Below are 19,316 nucleotides of genomic sequence, written 5' to 3'. Positions count from 1 at the left end.
ACTTGAGATTAAAAAAATAAAACCAACAGACAAAGTAGTACCTCTGAACTGGAAAATAATATGACAAAACTGCATCAGTAATGCCTGGCGAGTCAGCCTCCTGTCCCTCGCGCCTGATGTTGGTTGCTCTGCTGCCCACCAACTCACAGGAACTAACGATGACTGGGCGCGGCACCAAGGCTTCAGGATGAGAACGCCAGCCCTCTCTATCTTTTCTAGGGTCTTAAGAGGATGAAGGCAATCTGCTACCTTTGTCCTATGACAAGCATCTGCCAGTCCATCTAGATCTGAGAGACAAGTTGGCCATGGTCCTGAAAAATATTTTATAAATTCTAGTTTTTTTTCTAATCTTTGGATACAAATAAAAACAATAGACTTTTTAACCTTAAGGGAATTATAATATAGTGCTTATTTCACCCAATGCACTAATTTTATTTTGAGGACACTGAGACTCAGACAGGAGTATCTAGAATCATAGAAAAAGTCAGTAGCAGAGCTGAATAAGATGGGAACTACAGATTTTGTGGTTTGTGCTTTAGCCTCTGGAGATGGGGTCCCCATAAAGAAGGCAGTAGTGATGTGATGTCAAAGCTCTTTTGACTCAAACCTTTTCAGTCAAAAGCCCTCTGAGCAGCCAACCCATCCTTTATCATCCTCCATCCAGTGCATGCTCATTCCTGGCCCTAGGCTACACCCCATACTCTCCTTCCTGCTGCACCCTAAGCTGTCCACCATGCCTGCCCAGCCTTGATGCCCAGGCCAATCTTCCTTTCTTTCTGTCACCTTTCCTGACCATCCCAGCTCTTGTTCTTCCCTCTCCCTTGGACTGCTGCGGCACCAGTGGTTTATGTCATGTATCCTAGAACCTGAGTTTTGGCAACATCATCTTTACCATGGAGACCATTTTCAGTGATGTTATTTGGAGCCAGATAGATAGGTTCATATTGTGGGTCTACCACTTGATAGCTCTGTGACTACAGATGAGCTACTCATACCCTCTGTGGCTTCAACTTCCTCATCTGTAAAATGAGCATAACAATAAGTTCACAGTGTTGTTCTGAGAAACCCATGCAGTAATGTATGGAAAATGCCCAGAGCAATGTCTGGAATCCATCATGTGGTCAGTAAGTGTCGATTACTTCTGCTAGCCTCAATTCTCCAAATAGTTGCTAGGTTCTAGGAGGCCAGAGAACATCTCTTACACTACTTTAACAGCTCTCTTAGTACTCAGTACATAATAGAGTCTCAGTAAATTCTTGTTGATTGATTGGAAAGACAAGAAAATGAGTTTGATCTCAAGTCCAAAGGAGTCTCTTCACCGGTGTCCAGAGATGATTCAGTCCCATCTGTTCTTTACTTATGACTTAGTTTCCCTATCTGTATAGTAGGCCCAAGTATTTTTACACTTGATGCTCATCCATTTGTTGCTATTTTCTAATTATATTTACGTGGAAATCAAATGTCAGAGACTCCATGCTCTTAGGAATTTGGATAAATATGAAAAAAGTGCTACTATTACAGTTTGTTCAGGTCAAGCTGCACGTGATTTCTATAATTTCTGGAAGTAATTTCCTTGTGGTTCTCTAAGTCTTTGCTCGTATAACTCTGCTAGCTCTACTCTGTGCTTCCTTGGGTGCAAAGTTTAGTCCTTTCGTCAGTGATATGGTTTGGCCATGCCCCCACCCAAATCTCACCTTGAATTGTAATAATCCCCATGTGTCAAGGGTGGGGCCAGGTGGAGATAATTGAAACATGGGGTGGTTCTCCTGTGTTGTTCTCACGGTAGTGAATAAGTCTCACACGATCTGATGGTTTTATAAATGGAGCTCCCCTGCACAAGTTATCTTGCCTGCTGCCATGTAAGACGTGATTTTGCTCCTCATTCACCTTCAACTACGATTGTGAGGACTCCCCAGTCATGTGGAACTGTGAGCCAATTAAACTTCTTTCATTTATAAATCCTCCAGTCTCAAATATGTCTTTATTGGCAGGATGAGAACAGACTAATATGATCCGTTTCCACAAACAAACCAAAAAACTTTTTTTAAAAAACCTACACCAGTAATTTTGTGGGCTTAAGCTCTCTACTGAAGATTGAAGGCTCCCAGGAAGCAAATTCCATTGTGAACCAGGCAGCTTTCACCACCCAGCAGGCTCAGACCCTCTCTTTCTCTTCCCATTTCTGCACAAGCATCATCTTCCTCCATTCTCATACAGAGCCATCCAACCCACACCCAGATTCCTCGGGGGTCTCCACCTGCCTTCTAGCATTTATTAAGGTACTATCCTAAACAAATATGATTCCTTTTCGAAGAGGAATTCTAGTAGCAGTTCCTTGATTATAATGTGTTTCTTTAAATATTATATTTTTCTACCTAGTAAGATGTAGAAGTCCCACTTTGATTGCAAATTCCATGAAGGTAGGCCCTGTACCTTATTCTTTATTTGTATCCTCCATTCCACCTGAAACAATATAGGGCAGGAAGGAACTCAATATGCACTCGATGAACTAAGTTAGATTAAATTAGAGTCCACAAAAATGGATCTGGAAAAAGACTGTCATGTGCCTTTCTGTTTAAAAATTACCAGAAGGAATGCAGGGTCACCTGCTGAATGGCCCAAGGCAGGAATCAAAGGGAAGGAGCAGTGACCCACTTGGCTTATACTTTACAGTGACAAGATGGAGCCAGGAGGCAAGTGTGTGTCTGTGCCATCAGCGCTTCACCTGTGCTCCCATTTTCAAACCACCATTTCCTGTGGCAGAAGCTCCAGCTCTTCTTCTCTTTGCTCAGTCATGTGGGGAGGCCTCTCTGGATGGTGATGCTGAGAAATCAAAGTTGTCCTGGGGTCCACAAGCTCCTCTCTCCTTCATTCACAAAGAAATGCTACCTGAACATTTCTGAACCAGAGGTTTGGAACTCCCCCTACTCCCAAGGCTCTTAGAGGCAACTGAGCAGGTTGGTCAAGAACTCACATGCCATTTGGGAAGAGTACTTTGCTGGAGTCTCCACCCTGGGCCCTCCCCACCTATTGGCTGTGGTTTAAACGTGATAACTTGGCAGACAGTCACACCTCCAAGGAAAAAGCCAGAGGGCTTTTTTTTTTCTTGTCTCTTTAAGTCTGTTGTCACAGAAACACAAAAGCGTCTCCCTCTCTCTCTCTCTCTTCTCAAGTCCCCAAATCTTATTTTTTGTGTTTTTTTAGGGAAGATGAAGAAGAAAACTAAAAAGAATCTGAGAAACAAATGTAGTTCACCCAAGAGATACTGCGATGTTAGCCTAACGGTGGGAGCATGCCGGATCTCCTTCCTGCCTTTCATGTGGTTCTGTCAGCAAAGGCTGCCATCTTCAAGAGATACATTCTTGTTCGTGGCAGTTTCCATTCAGAACTGGGGGTGGGGAAGGATGCTCGTGAACCATATACTAATTTAAGTTCTGGGGCCATCCAAGTGAACATTTTACAGAGTTCACAGCTTCCAGAAAAATCCCTCATAACCAGTATTGCAGAGGCTACTAGCTCCAGTGCGATTTCGCTCATGCTTTCGTGGTAATATGAGTCTTTTCTGGGCGTGTAGCTGCTCAGCTAGGAGCTATGTGTCTCAGCTTCCCTTGTAGCGGGTGTGGCCCCATTACCAGGCTCCGGGCTGTGTGAAGTTTTCCGGTTTTTTCTTTCCACCATTGTTGCTTCGCTCGCTAAATTGGGAAGACCCTAGAGAGAGACCTGTCTTTGTGCTTGGAACATCTACGTGACTCGGAAACAATGGGAACTCCCTATTTGAAGAAATGACCTTGTTAGAAAGGGGAAGCCTCCGAGCTCACTGGCAGGCGTCAGCCTTTTCTTTTACCGAGCTAACTCAGACGTGCTGAGCCAGCGTTTTGCTGATCTACTGAAAAAGATCCTCTCTTCAAGATGAGCTTCCAGGGGCATTCCTTTTTAGATTCCTTCATTCTAGCACAGCCATATCTATTTCAGAATACAGTCATTGAGGACGGCAGCAAGTCACACACTGTCCAGAGCTGACCCACATCCACTGGCTTCACATGACCTAGCCAGAGTACTTCATAGCACCCTAGGATTTGGACTTTGCAATAAAGATGCTTCATCATGATAGACATTAAAACACTGGAATGGCAATTGGAACAAGGATGAATGCATGACCTGAACAAATGTCACTTAAAGAAAAAGATTTCATGGAACATACAACTTTTTGCATGGTTTCACTTAAGTGAGTCCTGTCAAGAGACAGTGCTCACATCACATTGCATTCTGTCTCATCACATCATTAACCGCTGTGAGATTTTCATTAATGAAAATGAAAAATGTCTTAATATCACTGTCCTGTTGACAGATGGCGAAGCAACCTCTGATAAACCCTCAGACCCCACCCTTTCATCCCAAGACTGGGGTTTCCCTTTGTATGCCCTAGGAAAAAAGTCTTTGTTAACTGACAGTTGCTGCTTTGGCTCGGGTCTCATCATTTTGATGGATGACTGCAATAATGGCCCCCAGGAACTAGTTTCTCTTTCTTCCCCTTCTTCCCTGCCCCCGTCTGTTCTCAATACTACTGGAGTTTCTCTTTGAAAAGCAAGACTGATGGTGTCACTCCTCTATCTAAAACTCTTTATTAGTTCCTATCACCTACAAGATAATACAGAGCAAGACCCAGCTGTATCTGCTTCTGCCTCTGCCTGGAATGTCTTTCATCAGCTTGGGTAATTTCTACTTATTTTTAAAACCTAGTTTATGTCACATCCTCTGGGATGCTCTCTCTAATCCCCCGAGACAGTGTTAATAAAGGATCATGTCTTTTTTATCTTTGTGTACTTGGCCCCTAGCACAATGCTGGAATATAGTAGAGCTTCAGTAAATGTTTTGTCAAATTAAGTGCCGTGTTTTAAGAATTGGTAGTATGCATTATTCATTTGCACACACAAATCAACGTACTAATAAAATTCTGTTTTCAGTATTTAGGCAACCTGGTATACTGCGAAGGGCAGGCCACAAACCAGCTGTGTGATCTGGTTCCGAGGCAGGGAAGGTCTGGTCACCTATCCCTGCAGGCTGGCAGGGCGGGGAGGAGGCATCTCTACTTGTATTACATGTTGAATTGTGTTTCCCCAAATTCATATGTTGATTTCCTTAAACTACGGCCTTATTTGGACATAGGGTCTTCACAGAGTTAATTGAGTAAAACTGAGGTCATTAGGGTGATGCTATGGGTTGAATTGCATCTCCCCTCCCCCAAATTTCTATGTTGAAGCTCTAACGCCAAAGACCTCAGAGGCAGGGTCTTTAAAGGTTATTAAGTTAAAATGAGGTCATTAGGGTGGTCCCTAATCTAACCTGACTGGTGTCCTTATAAGAAGAGGAAATCTGGACACACAGACACCAGGAAAAAGAGAGAGAGACTGGGGTGTGAGCACACAAAGGAAAGACCAGGTGAGGACACAGTGAGAAGGTAGCCATACGCAAGCTTAGGAGAGAGGCCTCAGAAGACCCCAAACCTACCAACACCTTGACCTCAAACTTCCAGCCTCCAGAACTGGGAGAAAAATAAATTTCTGTTATTTAAACCACCCAATCTGTTGTACTTTATTATGGCAGCCCTAGCAAACTGAGAGAGGTGGGCCCTAATCCAATATGACTGGTGTCCTTATAAGAAGAGAAAATTTGGACACAGAAATACACGTAGAGGGAAGATGATATGAAAAGACAAGGGAAGACAGTCATTTACAAGCCAGGGAGGGAGAGGGGCCTGGGAGAGATCTTTCTCTCACAGCCCTCAGAGAAAAACAATCCTGCTGACACCTTGACTTTAGATTTCTAGCCTCCAGAACTGAGAGCCAACACATTTTGATTGTTTAAGTCACTCAGTGTGTGGTCCTTTGTTACAGCAGCCTTAGCAAACTCATACACAGTGGCAAGCCTCTATTTGCAGTTCTTATTGACACACACACTGAATCAAGGACTGTTGACTCTGGGAGGGACTTCACTTGTTCGCCCTTTTCATTTTACTGAGGATGAAACAGAGACCCAAGAGAGGGAAACGGCTAGATAGTTCTCTTACAAACCGAGCCAGGATCCTGACAGGGCCCTTCCTATGGTGCCAGGTTTCTACTGCTTCCTGTCCCTCCACTCCTGACAAGAACCTGCTTCCTACTCAGTAAATCTGGTTCCTGCTGGTGCATTCTTGGTCCTCAGAGTGGCTTAGATGGGTAAGTCCATCTTCACATGTTTTCTTAGAACGTTCTGAGCTGAGTGCCCTTAGTGTAAGCTTTATGGTCCACCAACACTTTGGTATGCACTAATAAATTCTTTTTAAACTACATTGAGGAGCATGAAGAAAGTTCTGCCCCTTTTTTGGGATAGGCCAGGGTAAAATACTCAGTGCCCTGTCTTTGTACTCTAATAGGGCAGCTATACCCAGAGATGGCTGTGCTGAGGTAAGGGTTACTGCTTCCTCATTTAACATTAAAAAATACTTTGTATTTATGTAGTTTTTAAAATAAAAATTACATTTCATTATGGTTTATAAGGCATTTTAAGTGCATTATCTCTTTCACTAGTGCCTATGAGGCTTCCAGAATCGGAAGGTCTAGCTCCATCACTTGCTCTGTGTGTGACCTTACTTATAACGATGTTATAGCTTTGTTTCCTCATCTGTGAAATGGGGATACTAATACTATCTATATTATTTTGTTGCTGTGAGGATTAACTGAAATGCCACATAACTGGCACATAGTAAACCGCAATGACCCACCAGTTGTTGTTATTTAGAGATGAAGAATCTAAATCTCAGAAGGGCAGAGGGACTTGATCTTGTAAGTAGAAAGGGCAGCATTGGCCCTAGGACTTCCAGGCCCACATTCTGTAAGTCACCCACTATGCTGCACTGCTTGCTTGTCCTGCCAGCACCTTCTAAATGACTATGGGTAGGCTGAGCGCTCTGAACTGGGGGGTAGCCTCTGAATGTGGTTTGTATGCAAGGTGGGCAAGCAGCCAGACATAGCCAGTAAGTGAGCAGACGGGGGACTCTGGCTATGAAATGTCTGGGGAGGAAACATGCAGGGGGTTAGACTCATTCAAGAACTCCCAGGGGCACACTGGAGGCCAGGTGGGATTTTCCCAGCAGTCCATCTGGGAATACTCCGGGGGAGTCTCTGTGACAGGCAGTGCTATGTGGAAGGGCATTACTTGGCTGAATTCCCCTGTCCCTCAACCACGACCACCTGGGAAAGCCCTCCACATGGACGCCATGGCTACTGTAGACAGAAGACCCATTGGAATGATTCCTATGTACCCCCCAGTGGATGCAGAGAGGAGAATGTCAGGGTTTAAGAAATGCCTTGCAGAGCAAGCACCCTGGTCCTACTGTCCCTGAACCTGCCTGAGGCAGGGACACAAGATCTGTTAGTAAAAAGGGCCTGTGTTCTATTCTGTATCCAAGTGGTTAAATGGGCTTACTTAATAAGTTCTGTCTTCCTTTTGCTGACAGAATAATGATGCTTTTCTTTCTAGAGGAAGAACAGTCAGAAGATGTAGGTTTAGGGGTTAACTGCACTATTTACAAGCCAAAGAAACTTGAGGAGGGTACTTAAATGCTATGAATGTCACTTTCCTTATCTGTAAAATGAAAGTGGAATAACACCTATCTGGCAAGGTTATTGTGAGGATCAAAAGAGATTATGCAGTTGAGAGTGTTTTGCTAATGATGAAGCGCTATGCAACTTATCATTATTCTTCAAACTTCACAGTCCAGGTCTTAGTCTCTCTTTCTGACTCCTCTGGTCCTGCTATGGGATTCACAGTCCATTCCATAAAACGAGGCCCTTAACTATATCCTGTGTTTCATTATTAAGCACATGTTTTACATCTTATCTTTACAATGAATTGTTAGAGAGGAGAGATCATATCATATTTATTCACAATTTCTAACCAGGTAGGTGATCAATAAATACTAATTGATGGTGTAGAACTGCCCCAGCATTAGTGGAACATAGACTTGGGAGCCAGGCCCGCCCACCTGCACTCCCTCACCCAGCCAACCTTGCAGGTTGGAGCCAAAGCAAGAGGCAGAGAAGGCTACACCTTGGAGACTTAGGCTCTGGCTCTGGCTCTATCACCTCCTGTTGGTTTCATCAACTGTGAAATGAGCATAATAATGCCACCCTAGTCAATATGAGAGTGAGCTCACTAAATGCACATGGTAAACTTTTGCAAACTTTAAAGAAAATTGTTACTAAGGTGAATGCCATGACTGGGGAGCAATTGGGTCAGGTGAAGACTGAGCCCATGCTCATTAAGGTGGCACACAGGCTGCCACCAGTGTACTCACCTGAGTGGTCTGTCCTGCATCTGGGCCACGGGCTGAAGGTCTGGGAATTGTTGCTGATGGCGTTGCTCACAGTGCAGATATAGATATTGTCAGCATGCTGGGGGCCGAGGGTGAGGGACAGGAGGTGGGAGCTGTTGGCTGGGTGCAGTGGGTGGGTGCCCGCCTTTTCACTCCAGCTGTAAGCCACATGGTCCCCCTTCTCCACTGTGCAGCCCAGTATCAAGGTGCAGGTCCCGTTCTCCTGGGTCTTGTTTAACACTTTAATTTCTGGAGTGGAGACCTGCTCTGTCAGGAGTGGGAGGAAAGGAGCCATCACCGAAATGAACCCCTGGGAATTCTCACTTGACCTTTTTGTTAGAACAAAGTACAGCCTAATGGCATTTTCCCTCCCCCTCAGTGTGATTTATTTCTAGTGGGAAATCTACTGCTTCACACTGTCCATCATGCACCACTATATCCTTTCTAAGACCACCTTGGGATAAAATAAGAATCTGCTTTTTAGGCCCCTTCTACCAATATTGTTAGGGCTTCACTCACCTTTCCTGCTGTTCTTGACCTAGGTTGCTATTCTCCTGTCTCCTATCAATGGTGTTTGCTGTCAACTAAGCCACCATAGTTTTTAGTTGGCTTACGTTGTTACTTCCTAGACCTAAAAGAATGACTTTTTAGGCCGGGCGCGGTGGCTCAAGCCTGTAATCCCAGCACTTTGGGAGGCCGAGACGGGCGGATCACGAGGTCAGGAGATCGAGACCATCCTGGGTAACACAGTGAAACCCCGTCTTTACTAAAAATACAAAAACTTAGCCGGGCGAGGTGGCAGGCGCCTGTAGTCCCAGCTACTCGGGAGGCTGAGGCAGGAGAATGGCGTGAACCCGGGAGGCGGAGCTTGCAGTGAGCTGAGATCCGGCCACTGCACTCCAGCCTGGGTGACAGAGCGAGACTCCATCTCAAAAAAAAACAAAGAATGACTTTTTAGCGGTGAGATTTCATCTATACAGATGTGTGTGGGAGGGTGTGTGTGTGCGCGCATGCGCACACACACACGCACATGGGTGAGTGGGTGGGTGTGTAATAAGTGCTTTTGTGTGTCTGAGATAGGGATAGGTCCTCAAGTATAACCATAGGCCTCATCAATCTATCCCACTCTAAGGCCATGAAATAGGCCAGATGAAAGGTAAACTCTTGCTTATTTAGCAACTATTATAGGACAAGAGCAGTGCTGGTGTTTCACATTCATCATCTTTTTTAGTCTTCCCAACAATTATAATTCTAGTTGTAATTATTCCCATTTTATAGATGAGAAAGCCAAGTCCCAGGGAGGTGGAATGTCTTACATCTCACAGCTTCTAAGTGGCCAAGTTAAGATCTGAACCTAGGTCTATCTGACTTCAAAATCCAAACTCTTCCTTTGGCTTGAAAACAATGCCATGGTTGCAGAGACCACATTTTCCAAAGTAAGAATTTGATCACAAACTGTGACAAAAACAGGTAACATAGGAACCAAAGGATGGGATGTCTGGAATCCACACCGCTTTGGAAAATGCATCCTGTGCAGCCTCCATGCTCATGGCAGTCTTGCCCTGCAGTCACTGCTGGAAGTGACTCTCAGGTACCTGGGGGAGGGCCATGGGAATTCCGCAGGCACTGTTTGAAGGAAAGGGAATGCTGGCGCGAGGGAGGACTGGTGAAAGTATTGCTGCCTTCCCTCTAGAAATTTGAGAATTTCAAAGAAATGTTGGTTAGCTGGGAATTCCTGTCCCATCCCCAGAGATAAGGAAGTCATTTTGAAGAAGCAGGAAAGCCTTACGTGGCTATCAGGATCCCTGGGAATTCAGATGAGCCTCTGGGCCTAAGAGATGCAATCCCTGGGTGCACTCAAGAGGGACAGGTAGTTAAAGAGGCTCAAAAAAGCACTGGCCTTGGATTCAGGTGGACTTGGCTCCTAATTTAAGTACAGCAACTAAGAGACTTTATAACCAAAGCCTTTGTTTAAATGCCAAAAGGCACTTCTTCCACCAGGTAGGTGTGATCTGGTGCCAGAATGTAGGGCTTAACAAGTGATATGTGGGCTGAATTTTAGCCTTCTTTATTCAGAACCCCCATTGCAGTGAAACACCTACACAAATGTGTGTAAATGGGCTAACCACTTCTAGTTAGATTTCACTGTCTTCACGTATGAGAGACTGGGTTTGATCTGTGATATTCAATTTCTTTTAATCAGAAAAAAAATTCTGTTTTCAAATAAAATATTACTTGCAAATCAAGATTCTTGGGGCTATAGGCCCTCCAGCCCACAGGTAGCTGGGCCTCTTTCCTTTGGGAAATGGGAGTAAGAGTAACTAATGCTTAATCAGCTATCATCAATGTGCAATTTGGAAAAAAAAAACAATTTCAACCTTTAAAACGTCTTCCATGCAGCAGGTTTAAATACCGTCAAACTAGAAGATCATTATAGTTACTTCCAACTCTGAATACCTTTGCTTTTAAGAGAGACCTGAATTCTTGGTCAAAGGAGCACCTTGGCCCTTTAGTGTGGACTGGGGAAGCCGCCATTATTACCATAAAGCCTCAACTGCAGGCAAAAGCGCTGAACTGAAACATTTTTCTCCAGGGTCATAAGGTACCATCCCTCATCTTCCTTCCTGCTTTCCCGGATCCCCAGGGTGAGATTCTCCAGATAAAACTTGTAGCGATCTCCTAGGTAACGTGGAGGGCCTGCTTCGGATGGATCAAGAGACACTATTTTGTTCTCGACACTGTTCTCCAGTGATTTTGCCATTGTGACGACAATGTGGATGCTTTTGTTCATGCTCTTATTTATCCTTTCATGTGTCAGGGGCAGCAGCACTTTGCTTCCCAACTGCCGGAGAATCTTTGGGCAGTTCATCATGTGCCCACCTGTGGGAGGGAGGAGAAGAGAGTCCCTTATTATTAAGGCCTTTAGATAACATCGTGTCAGCAGAACAGAAGGACAGACTGGAGGCTCTCCCCCTTCCTCTTGGGCTATCCCTGGGGCTGCCAAGTCCTTCATGGTCTATGAAGACTGCCATGAGGATCCCTACTATATTCTCAATATTTCAAAACTGTCAGTAGACAGCTTAAAATTACTTAGGATAGAGTTGTATAGAGTAACTAGAGCACTGGGTCTTTATCAACTCAGATTTAAGGTTCAGGCATCTAAAAAGCACAGAGAAGTTAAATGGCTTCCCTGACTAGTCAGTGGGAGTCAGGACTAGAATTCAGGTCTGTTAATTCCTCTACCAGGGTTTTATTCCACCATTGAATATACAGGATGAAGGACAGAGAGCAAATGAAAGTGAATCTGAGCTCATGAGCCCAGGAACCATTTCAGATCATGAGGAAAACAGAAAAATCTGAGGAATGTGGAGTCAAGAAAGGGTAAGCCCAGTGTTCAAACTGTGGAATTCTCTCACTCTAAAACACCCTGAGATAGTTAATAATGTCGACAGTGAGATATTACTGTATTTTTCTCTTTCAAAAAAGCTGAGCCAACAAGATTAAAAAAAAAAAAAAAAAGAGCCTTTCAAACCACTATAAGGGATCCTACTGCTGATTATTTCACACCTCCTCTCTCCTCAAACCCACACCTGCCTTTCCCCCTCCTCTCTCATGTGACGACTTTGCTTTTTGTTTCACCGAAAAATAAAATGAAGAAACGAAAAGAGAACTTCCATTTATTACCACCACTAACTCAACTTACCTACTTGGATAGATGGTCTACATTCCCACGCAAGTGGAGCCTCTTCCCCCATGGAGCACTCACCTACTTCAAAGCTTTGTTTCGGCAATTGCCTCCATCCCTCACATTATCAGGTTTTTTTTACTAGGTTATTTCCATCAATACACAACATATAAACTTGTAGTTTCCTTTATATTAAAAATATCTCCCCTAATCCCAGGTCCATCCCCAGCTACCTCTCCATTTCTCTGTTTTCCTTTTCAGTAAAGTGCTTTAATGTGTGTTTATAGCTTATTTTCCCATTTCCAGACCCATTTTCCCTTGGACCCACTATAAACAGGTGTTCTTTCCTACTGCTCGCTGGACCCACCTTTGTCAAGGTCACTGTCTACTCCACGAAGCCAAGTCAAAGTTCCTATCTTACTTGCTTTCTCAGGGGTACTTGACATAGTTCATCCATCCCTCCTTGAAACGCTGTCATCATTTGGATCAGGGAACACCATACTCTCCCGGTTTTTCACCTATCCTATAAGCTGCCTCTGCTCAGTCTTCTTGGCAGGAGCCTTCTGTTCTTCCGGACCTCTAAATACTGGAGCATCCCAGTTCTCAGAGTTCTCATTCTCATCCACACCAATCCAGTTTCTCACCCAACTGCACAGTCTGACATATTTCTGGTATGCTACAGAGTTATATCTCCCAACCAAACCCTTTACTGCACTCCCAACTGCCTACACAAGATAGGACTTGGAGGTCTAAAGGGCATTTCAAACTCAGCAAACAAACTCTTGGTTCCAAAACACCTTCTGCAAACATTATAATTCAGCCAATTTCTCAGGCCAAAACATTGGAAACATCCTTGACTCCTTTCGTTCTTGCATACTCCAAACTCAATTTTTTTTTTCTTTGAGTCCAAGTCTTGCTTTGTCACCCAGGCTGGAGTACAATGTTGCAATCTTGGCTCACTGCAACCTCTGCCTCCCAGGCTCAAGCAAGTCTCTTGCCTCAGCCTCCTGCGTAGCTGGGATTACAGGCGCCTGCCACCACGCCCGGCTAATTTTTTGTATTTTTAGTAGAGATGGGGTTTCACCATGTTGGCCAGGCTGACTTCAAACTCCTGACCTCAAGTGATCTGCCCGCCTCCGTCTCCCAAAGTGCTGGGATTACAGGCATGAGCCACTGTGCCCAGCCATACTCCACACTCATTTTAACAGCAAATCCTCCTGGCTCTGACTTCAAAATATGTCTGGTATCTGAACCCTTCGCACCTCCTGCATTTCCACCACATCATCCCAGGCCTGGTACTGCCTGCCGTCTTCTTCCAGCTGATCTCCCTGATAGGGTAATTTTTAAAAACTAGGTCCTATTTTGTCTCTCTCCTGCTTTTAAATTTCTGTGGCTTTCTAGCACTGATAGAATAAAACCATAGTCCACTATTGATATGGCTTCAAAGGCCCTGCATACCCAGTCCCTGGCACTGTTCCAACTCCATTTCCTGCCCTCCTCTTTGCTCACTGCGCTAGAGTCACACTGGCTCCTGGCTGCTTCTTAAACCCACCAAGAACATTCCTGTGTCAGAACTTTTGCTTTTGCTGCTCCTCTCGCTGGAGAATTTCTTCCCTTCCATACCTGGATAGCTCATTCTTTCACTTTATTTTAGGTATCTGCTCCAAACAGTATCTCCTCCAAGAGGCCTCCTCTGACCATGTATCTAAAATAACTTTCTGTTTCTTTCTGCACTTATCACTGCCTTATATTATACTGTATATATATTTTTTTGTTTTATTTTTGTCTCTCCCACTAAAATGCAAAAGCCTCAAGAGGAAGAACTTCATTTTCTTCATTATTTTGACCCCAGGACCTACAAAGAGGTGCTATGTGCTTAGCACATAGGAGGCATTTAATAAATATCTGTTCAATTTATGAATGCTGAAAACCGTATTACCTGACCAAAGCCTCTTATTTAGGTTCAGATACATATAAGTTTATATATATATCTGAACTTAACCATAAGTTAGTGTTCATAAAAGAAGGAGTCCATGACTCAAAGAGAGCATAGATTGTTCTAGCTGATAAGAAAGTCAGAGAGTAAAATAGAACCATCAGCTTAAGTAATGCAGCTACCTAGAAGACACTCTTTCACAACTGACTTGTGGCTAAGATGAGATATTGGAAAATTGGACACACTGGCCCAAATATTCTTGTTACCAAAATACCCTGAAATCCCAATGTCGTTCAGTAAAGGGCTCAGCTAGTAGTAGACTGGAGATTCAATGACTGGGGAAGAAGAAAAAGTAGTCTATCTGGGCTAAAATCTGGATTAGAGTGATTGAAATTCATAATTGTTGAGGAAAAGTGAGAAAGGCAATTAGGCACTTGTTTTTTAAAATATTGCTAATATATTAAGCTTAAAACAGAGTGCTCTCCCCTGCTGCTTGATGACATGAGGAACATTATAGTTAATGTGGTGGTGGTTGTTTTTACATCAATAAACTGGGAAGCATGTTGGATTTTCTTCCAACCACACTTGTGGATGCCTGACTGTCTAGATAATGTGACCCCTTTGGTGGCCGCATACCTGAATTGTAGGCACAGTACTTAAGAGAGTAACTTGAGTCCTGAACCTAAACTTCTAAGTATAAAGAAATGGGAAAAAATTTACAGCCATATGTGCAAGAATGAACTTCCAAACTTCTGTATAAAAAGTTGTATAGATGAGCATATGTATATTTTTCTGGGAGCTCATCCATAAATGCCATCTCTTAAAGGGATCTGAGATTCAAAACAAGATTAAGAATTGCTAGCATAGTGTTGATTTTTAAAGACCAACTTTGATAGGGGAGAAAAAAAGAATTAAAAAATTCCGTTTTCAGACCATAACCCATCGCCACCACTCCCCAAAATGGCTCCCATGCACCCCTTCCCCCCTAACCCTGCACACCCTTTGCACCATGATTGCTTTCAGAACTTGGAGTTGGTTGGGGGAGGAGAAAGAGGGATATAAGAGAGGTAGTGAATAACCAAAAAAATAAAAGAAATCAAAGAAAAAAATCAAAGAAAGAAAATCGAAGGAGAAAGAGGAAGAGGAAAGGGGAAGGGGTAGATGAGAGAGACTGAGTGGCTTATGCACACTCAGTCATGAGGAGTGGAACCAAAACTTCATCAGGAAGAGACCCTTATACCCCACAACCCACATAAAGAATGATGACGCAACACCTGAGTGTGTGTGTGTCGGGGTCTGGAGGGGGTACTTGAGATCACCCTCACCTAAGCATAAGGTGGAAAAATAAGTGGGGGCTTTAAAGTGGTTCGTAAAACCCCTCAAGTGGCGTCCCTGCTCCTGAAACATCCTGCTGCCTGATGAGTGTTTTCCAGTGTGTCTGTGATTCAGCCAGCCCTTGTTTGCTAAAAGAGTCTGGGAGGAAACATTTGTAGCTGTTAACACCAACTCACTTTCCTTCACGGGCAATTCTACTTCGAAAAATGAGTGATTCACATGGGCCTATGGAGTTTGGTCAAAAATTATTAATAGTATGATTTAGCCAACCCTCTCACAACATGGGCTTCTACCTAATGATAACCCTTTTTGTTTTATTGTATCATATTTTTTTGCCTAGCCCTGATACTTTCATATGTGCTTTTAGCACCTTGCTACAGCATTCTTTCAGGAACAGAAGGAACAGAACTTACGGACTCCACAGTTGTTTTGGTAAATTTAGGCTCAGAAAAAAAAGACAACTTGTCTGTGTTTGCTTTTTAAACTGTATCCCCATCAGTCAAAGTCCTATTTTTATTCTTTGGCACTTCTGGGTCATTCTATCTTATACTATTAGCATGTACCTTCCCTAGCCTTAGAGCCTAGAACCACTCTTTATTTGCCTAGCTAACAACTTCCATCTTTCTGGTCTCCATTTTGACATGTCTTTCGTAGGGAAGACTTTCCTGACTCCTGACTTAGGTTGGGTTGTCCAGCCACAGGCTTCTAACGGATGATGAATGCACTCCTTCATATCATTCATCATGTGTTCAACTCTGGTTCAATGCCTGTAATCCCTTACTCTTATAAGCTTCCAAGAGTACGGACTGTGTCTGTTTTATTCATTGCAGTATCCCTAACACCCACCTGGGACATAGTAGGAGCTCAGTAAGTCCTTGTTACCCAAGTGAATTAATAAAAAGGAATGGATGAATGAACGAATGAGCAAATGACAACCCAGAGTCCAAGTTCTCCTCCCACCAAAATTGGAATGTACTCTGATTTGCCTTTATAACATCCCTAAGAGGTATGTTATGGAGGCAAGTGGTGGGGACCCTTTTCCCCACTTGCCAGCTGAGGACATGGAAGTGCCTTAAATATAAACCCTAGGTTTCAGGTACAACAGACAACTTGCCATTTCCCCTGAACACTTGAAACCCTTTACCTCTGCATTTGTGGCTCCTCCTGGAATACTCCTTCTCAAGTTCCATAAAAATCAAACCCATCAGACCTATTTATTTGGGGCTAAGTTTTTAATATTCATTTTTATTAACTTTATCCCAAATGTGCACATGAGATATTCTGGATTAGATTCAAATTTCTTATTAAATAACTCACAGTAAATAGTAAATTCTTTGGCCCCCGCTTCCCCCTAGGATGATGTGATAAGAGCAAGGTCAATTGTTTTATGTGAGTAACCAGACACTCCATAGGTAAGAAATACGGACAAATTATTTTCTCTACCTATAAAAGGGGAAGGAGGCAGCAATCCCCCCTGCCCTTCTTAAAGGTCTGCTCCTTATTCCAACACTTTGATAGGTAAATAAATCTCTCCAGGAGCCAGATAGTCCCTTACATGTCTTGGCTTTTATGGCAAGTCCTGGGACTTGTCTCAAGTTCTGGGGCTCATTCCTTCTTGCATGTTGCAAAATGAAGGCACAAGCTTGTGCTGGCCTGCTTAGGAAGATAGTGACTCCAGGCTTCACGGCACCTTGGGTGCTCTACCTAGGGACCTTGTTCAGGCTGTAACCATTTGGTCCTCTCGGGAAAAGTTTTATTATTCATTTGGATCAGAGCAATTACCTATACAAATGACTACAGATTTAATTCTCATGGTATGAAAAAAGTGTCAGGAAGCTAGTGTTCTTCACCAGGACACTGAAAAGTCCAGAAAAGTTTTATTTCCCCGCCCTCTTTATCCTTAAGTCTCTGATTTCTTCTCTGCCATGTTAAAAAATTGATACATAATAGATGTACATATTTTCAGGGCACATAGCACTATCTGATACATTCACATGTTGTGTAAAGATCAAATCGGGGTAATTGGGATATGTATCACCTTGAGTATTTCTCTTTCCTTTATGCTAAGAACATTTGAATTATTCTCTTCCAGCTATTTTGATATGTACAATAGATTATTGTTAACTATAGTCACCCTACTGATCTATCAAACACGAAGACCTATACATTTGGAAAGACACACAAGAAAGTGTACACAGTGGTTGCCTCCAGCATGAGGTATGGAGGGCAGATTAGTCTTCACTAAATACTCTTGTGTACTGGTGAAGTTTCATAGACATGGCATGTTTTACAGATGTGATAATCAATAAACAAACTAGTTAACAAAAAAATTAAATGAATGTTTGCATGATGAAAAAACATTTTCATTTTCCAAATTACAGGTCAAATACTTCTTATATGCCCTCTCCATTCTTCTATAATTTTTATCAGTCGCTCACCTTTTGAACATTTCTATACTTCAATTTATCTCAATTCAATTCCACTCATATTTTTCAATTATAGATAGCACATTCTAATTTTTACCATGGAATCTGGATACAAATTGTGGCATTCTCCCCACCCCTGCTTCCCAAACATGGGCTTGTCCAGTTTCACTCATTGAGGCCTCTGGAGTCAGATGGCTATGTGAGCACAGAGAAATTGCTAAACTACTCTGTGCCCCTTTCCCCATTTATAAAGTTTTAATGGTACCAATAATACATACATATCTTATAGGCTTGGTGTGAAAATGAAATGACTGACACACATAAAGCATTTAGAACAGTGCCTGGTATAAAGCAAGTATGCAGTATATACTAATATTATTCACTCAACAAACATTTGTGTACAGGCTTTCAGTACAGAAACAGTGTCAGGTGCTGCACAGTGGCTGTTGTTCATTTTGTTTTCCCCACACCTTGCACCCTTGCACCCTTGACAAATGATGTGGCTGCCACATCATTTGTCCTTAATAGCTGCTGAATGGGATCATTCAAAGTCAATCTATGGATAAAAACAATTAGCCCTGATACTCTGATTTCCAGTCCAGTGAGGGAGACAATGAAAGTGACAGCATCACATGACATCACAGTATTAACATTTTTGAGAAATAGAAGTGCCTAGATTGACATCTTGGGATAGAATGGGCCACTGAACATACAAGGTTAGGCCAAGTCTAGAACCCACGCACTTGTCCCTCACCTTCCCCCAAAGTGTGTGAAGGGGGTGCGGAGGACCTGCATGGAGGAATAAAAAAACTCACTGAGGTAAAGTCATCAATTATAACAAATGTACCACCCTGGTGGGGGATATTGATAACAGGGGAGGCTATGCATATATGGGGCAGAGGGTATATGGGAAATCTCTGTTCTTTCTGCCCAACTTTGCTGTGAACCTAAAACTGCTCTAAAAAATAAAGTCTATTAAAACAAATCTCATTGGGGAAATGAAAAATTCACTTTACTTGGGGAAGGGACATGTGGACTTTTTGATTTTTACAATTCTGACTGGGAATTAGAAGTTGAGCTGAGTAGAAATGAGAATGGGAGTGGGTGCCAGTTTTACAAGTATCAAGCTTCTTGCTTGGGCAAATCTGTCATGACTAACCTGCCGCATTTGCAAAGCATTTCTTCCTGGGTTTTATTGGGGCTTCACAAAAGGGTGTGTATTTAAAAATAAAAACACTGAAAAGCTTTTGGAAAGATTCAAAGAAGAAAACATGCAATGAAGTGAGCAGCCTCCGATTGGATAGACTTGCCTTGTGGGGCTGGGCTGCTTCTCCCTGACCGGTGACTTCCAAAGCCTCAGTAGGACCAGCTATTGGTCAGCAGTGCCTAAGATGCTATGGGCCAGGCTGGCCAAGAGGCTAGCAAGCACAGAGATGGAAAAGTCCAGCTCACAGTTCAGCACCATCACTCCTTACAGTCACCAAGAAGTGCTCCAAAAATGGTGCAGTCACAAATTGGTTGCAACGAGGGAAGCGTGGCTTTCCCTGTGACCACTTAAAGTGGTTCAGTTTGGTTTTCTGA

At 43.2% G+C, this 19,316-nt stretch overlaps 1 protein-coding gene across 3 annotated transcripts in view; it reads right to left on the bottom strand.

Moving 5' to 3' along the window:
* SLAMF1 (signaling lymphocytic activation molecule family member 1) overlaps nucleotides 1-19,316 on the bottom strand; it is a 39,523-nt gene that overhangs the window by 18,583 nt on the left and 1,624 nt on the right. For all 3 annotated transcript variants that reach the window (XR_013396000.1, XM_077940361.1, XM_001117605.5), the window contains exons 2-3: nucleotides 10,895-11,233; nucleotides 8,336-8,620 (exon numbers count right to left, since the gene is read on the bottom strand). Coding sequence is in view for 2 of the 3 variants with exons in the window: in XM_077940361.1 (XP_077796487.1) it covers nucleotides 8,336-8,620; nucleotides 10,895-11,233 (624 nt within the window). In the remaining variant the exon portion in view is untranslated. The remainder of the gene's footprint in view (nucleotides 1-8,335; nucleotides 8,621-10,894; nucleotides 11,234-19,316) is intronic.

Source organism: Macaca mulatta, chromosome 1 (genome assembly GCF_049350105.2).
Source record: "Macaca mulatta isolate MMU2019108-1 chromosome 1, T2T-MMU8v2.0, whole genome shotgun sequence".
In the NCBI taxonomy this organism is placed as follows: domain Eukaryota; kingdom Metazoa; phylum Chordata; class Mammalia; order Primates; family Cercopithecidae; genus Macaca; species Macaca mulatta.
Note: the sequence above shows the minus strand (reverse complement) of the source record. Positions and strands in the feature narration are given on the sequence as shown.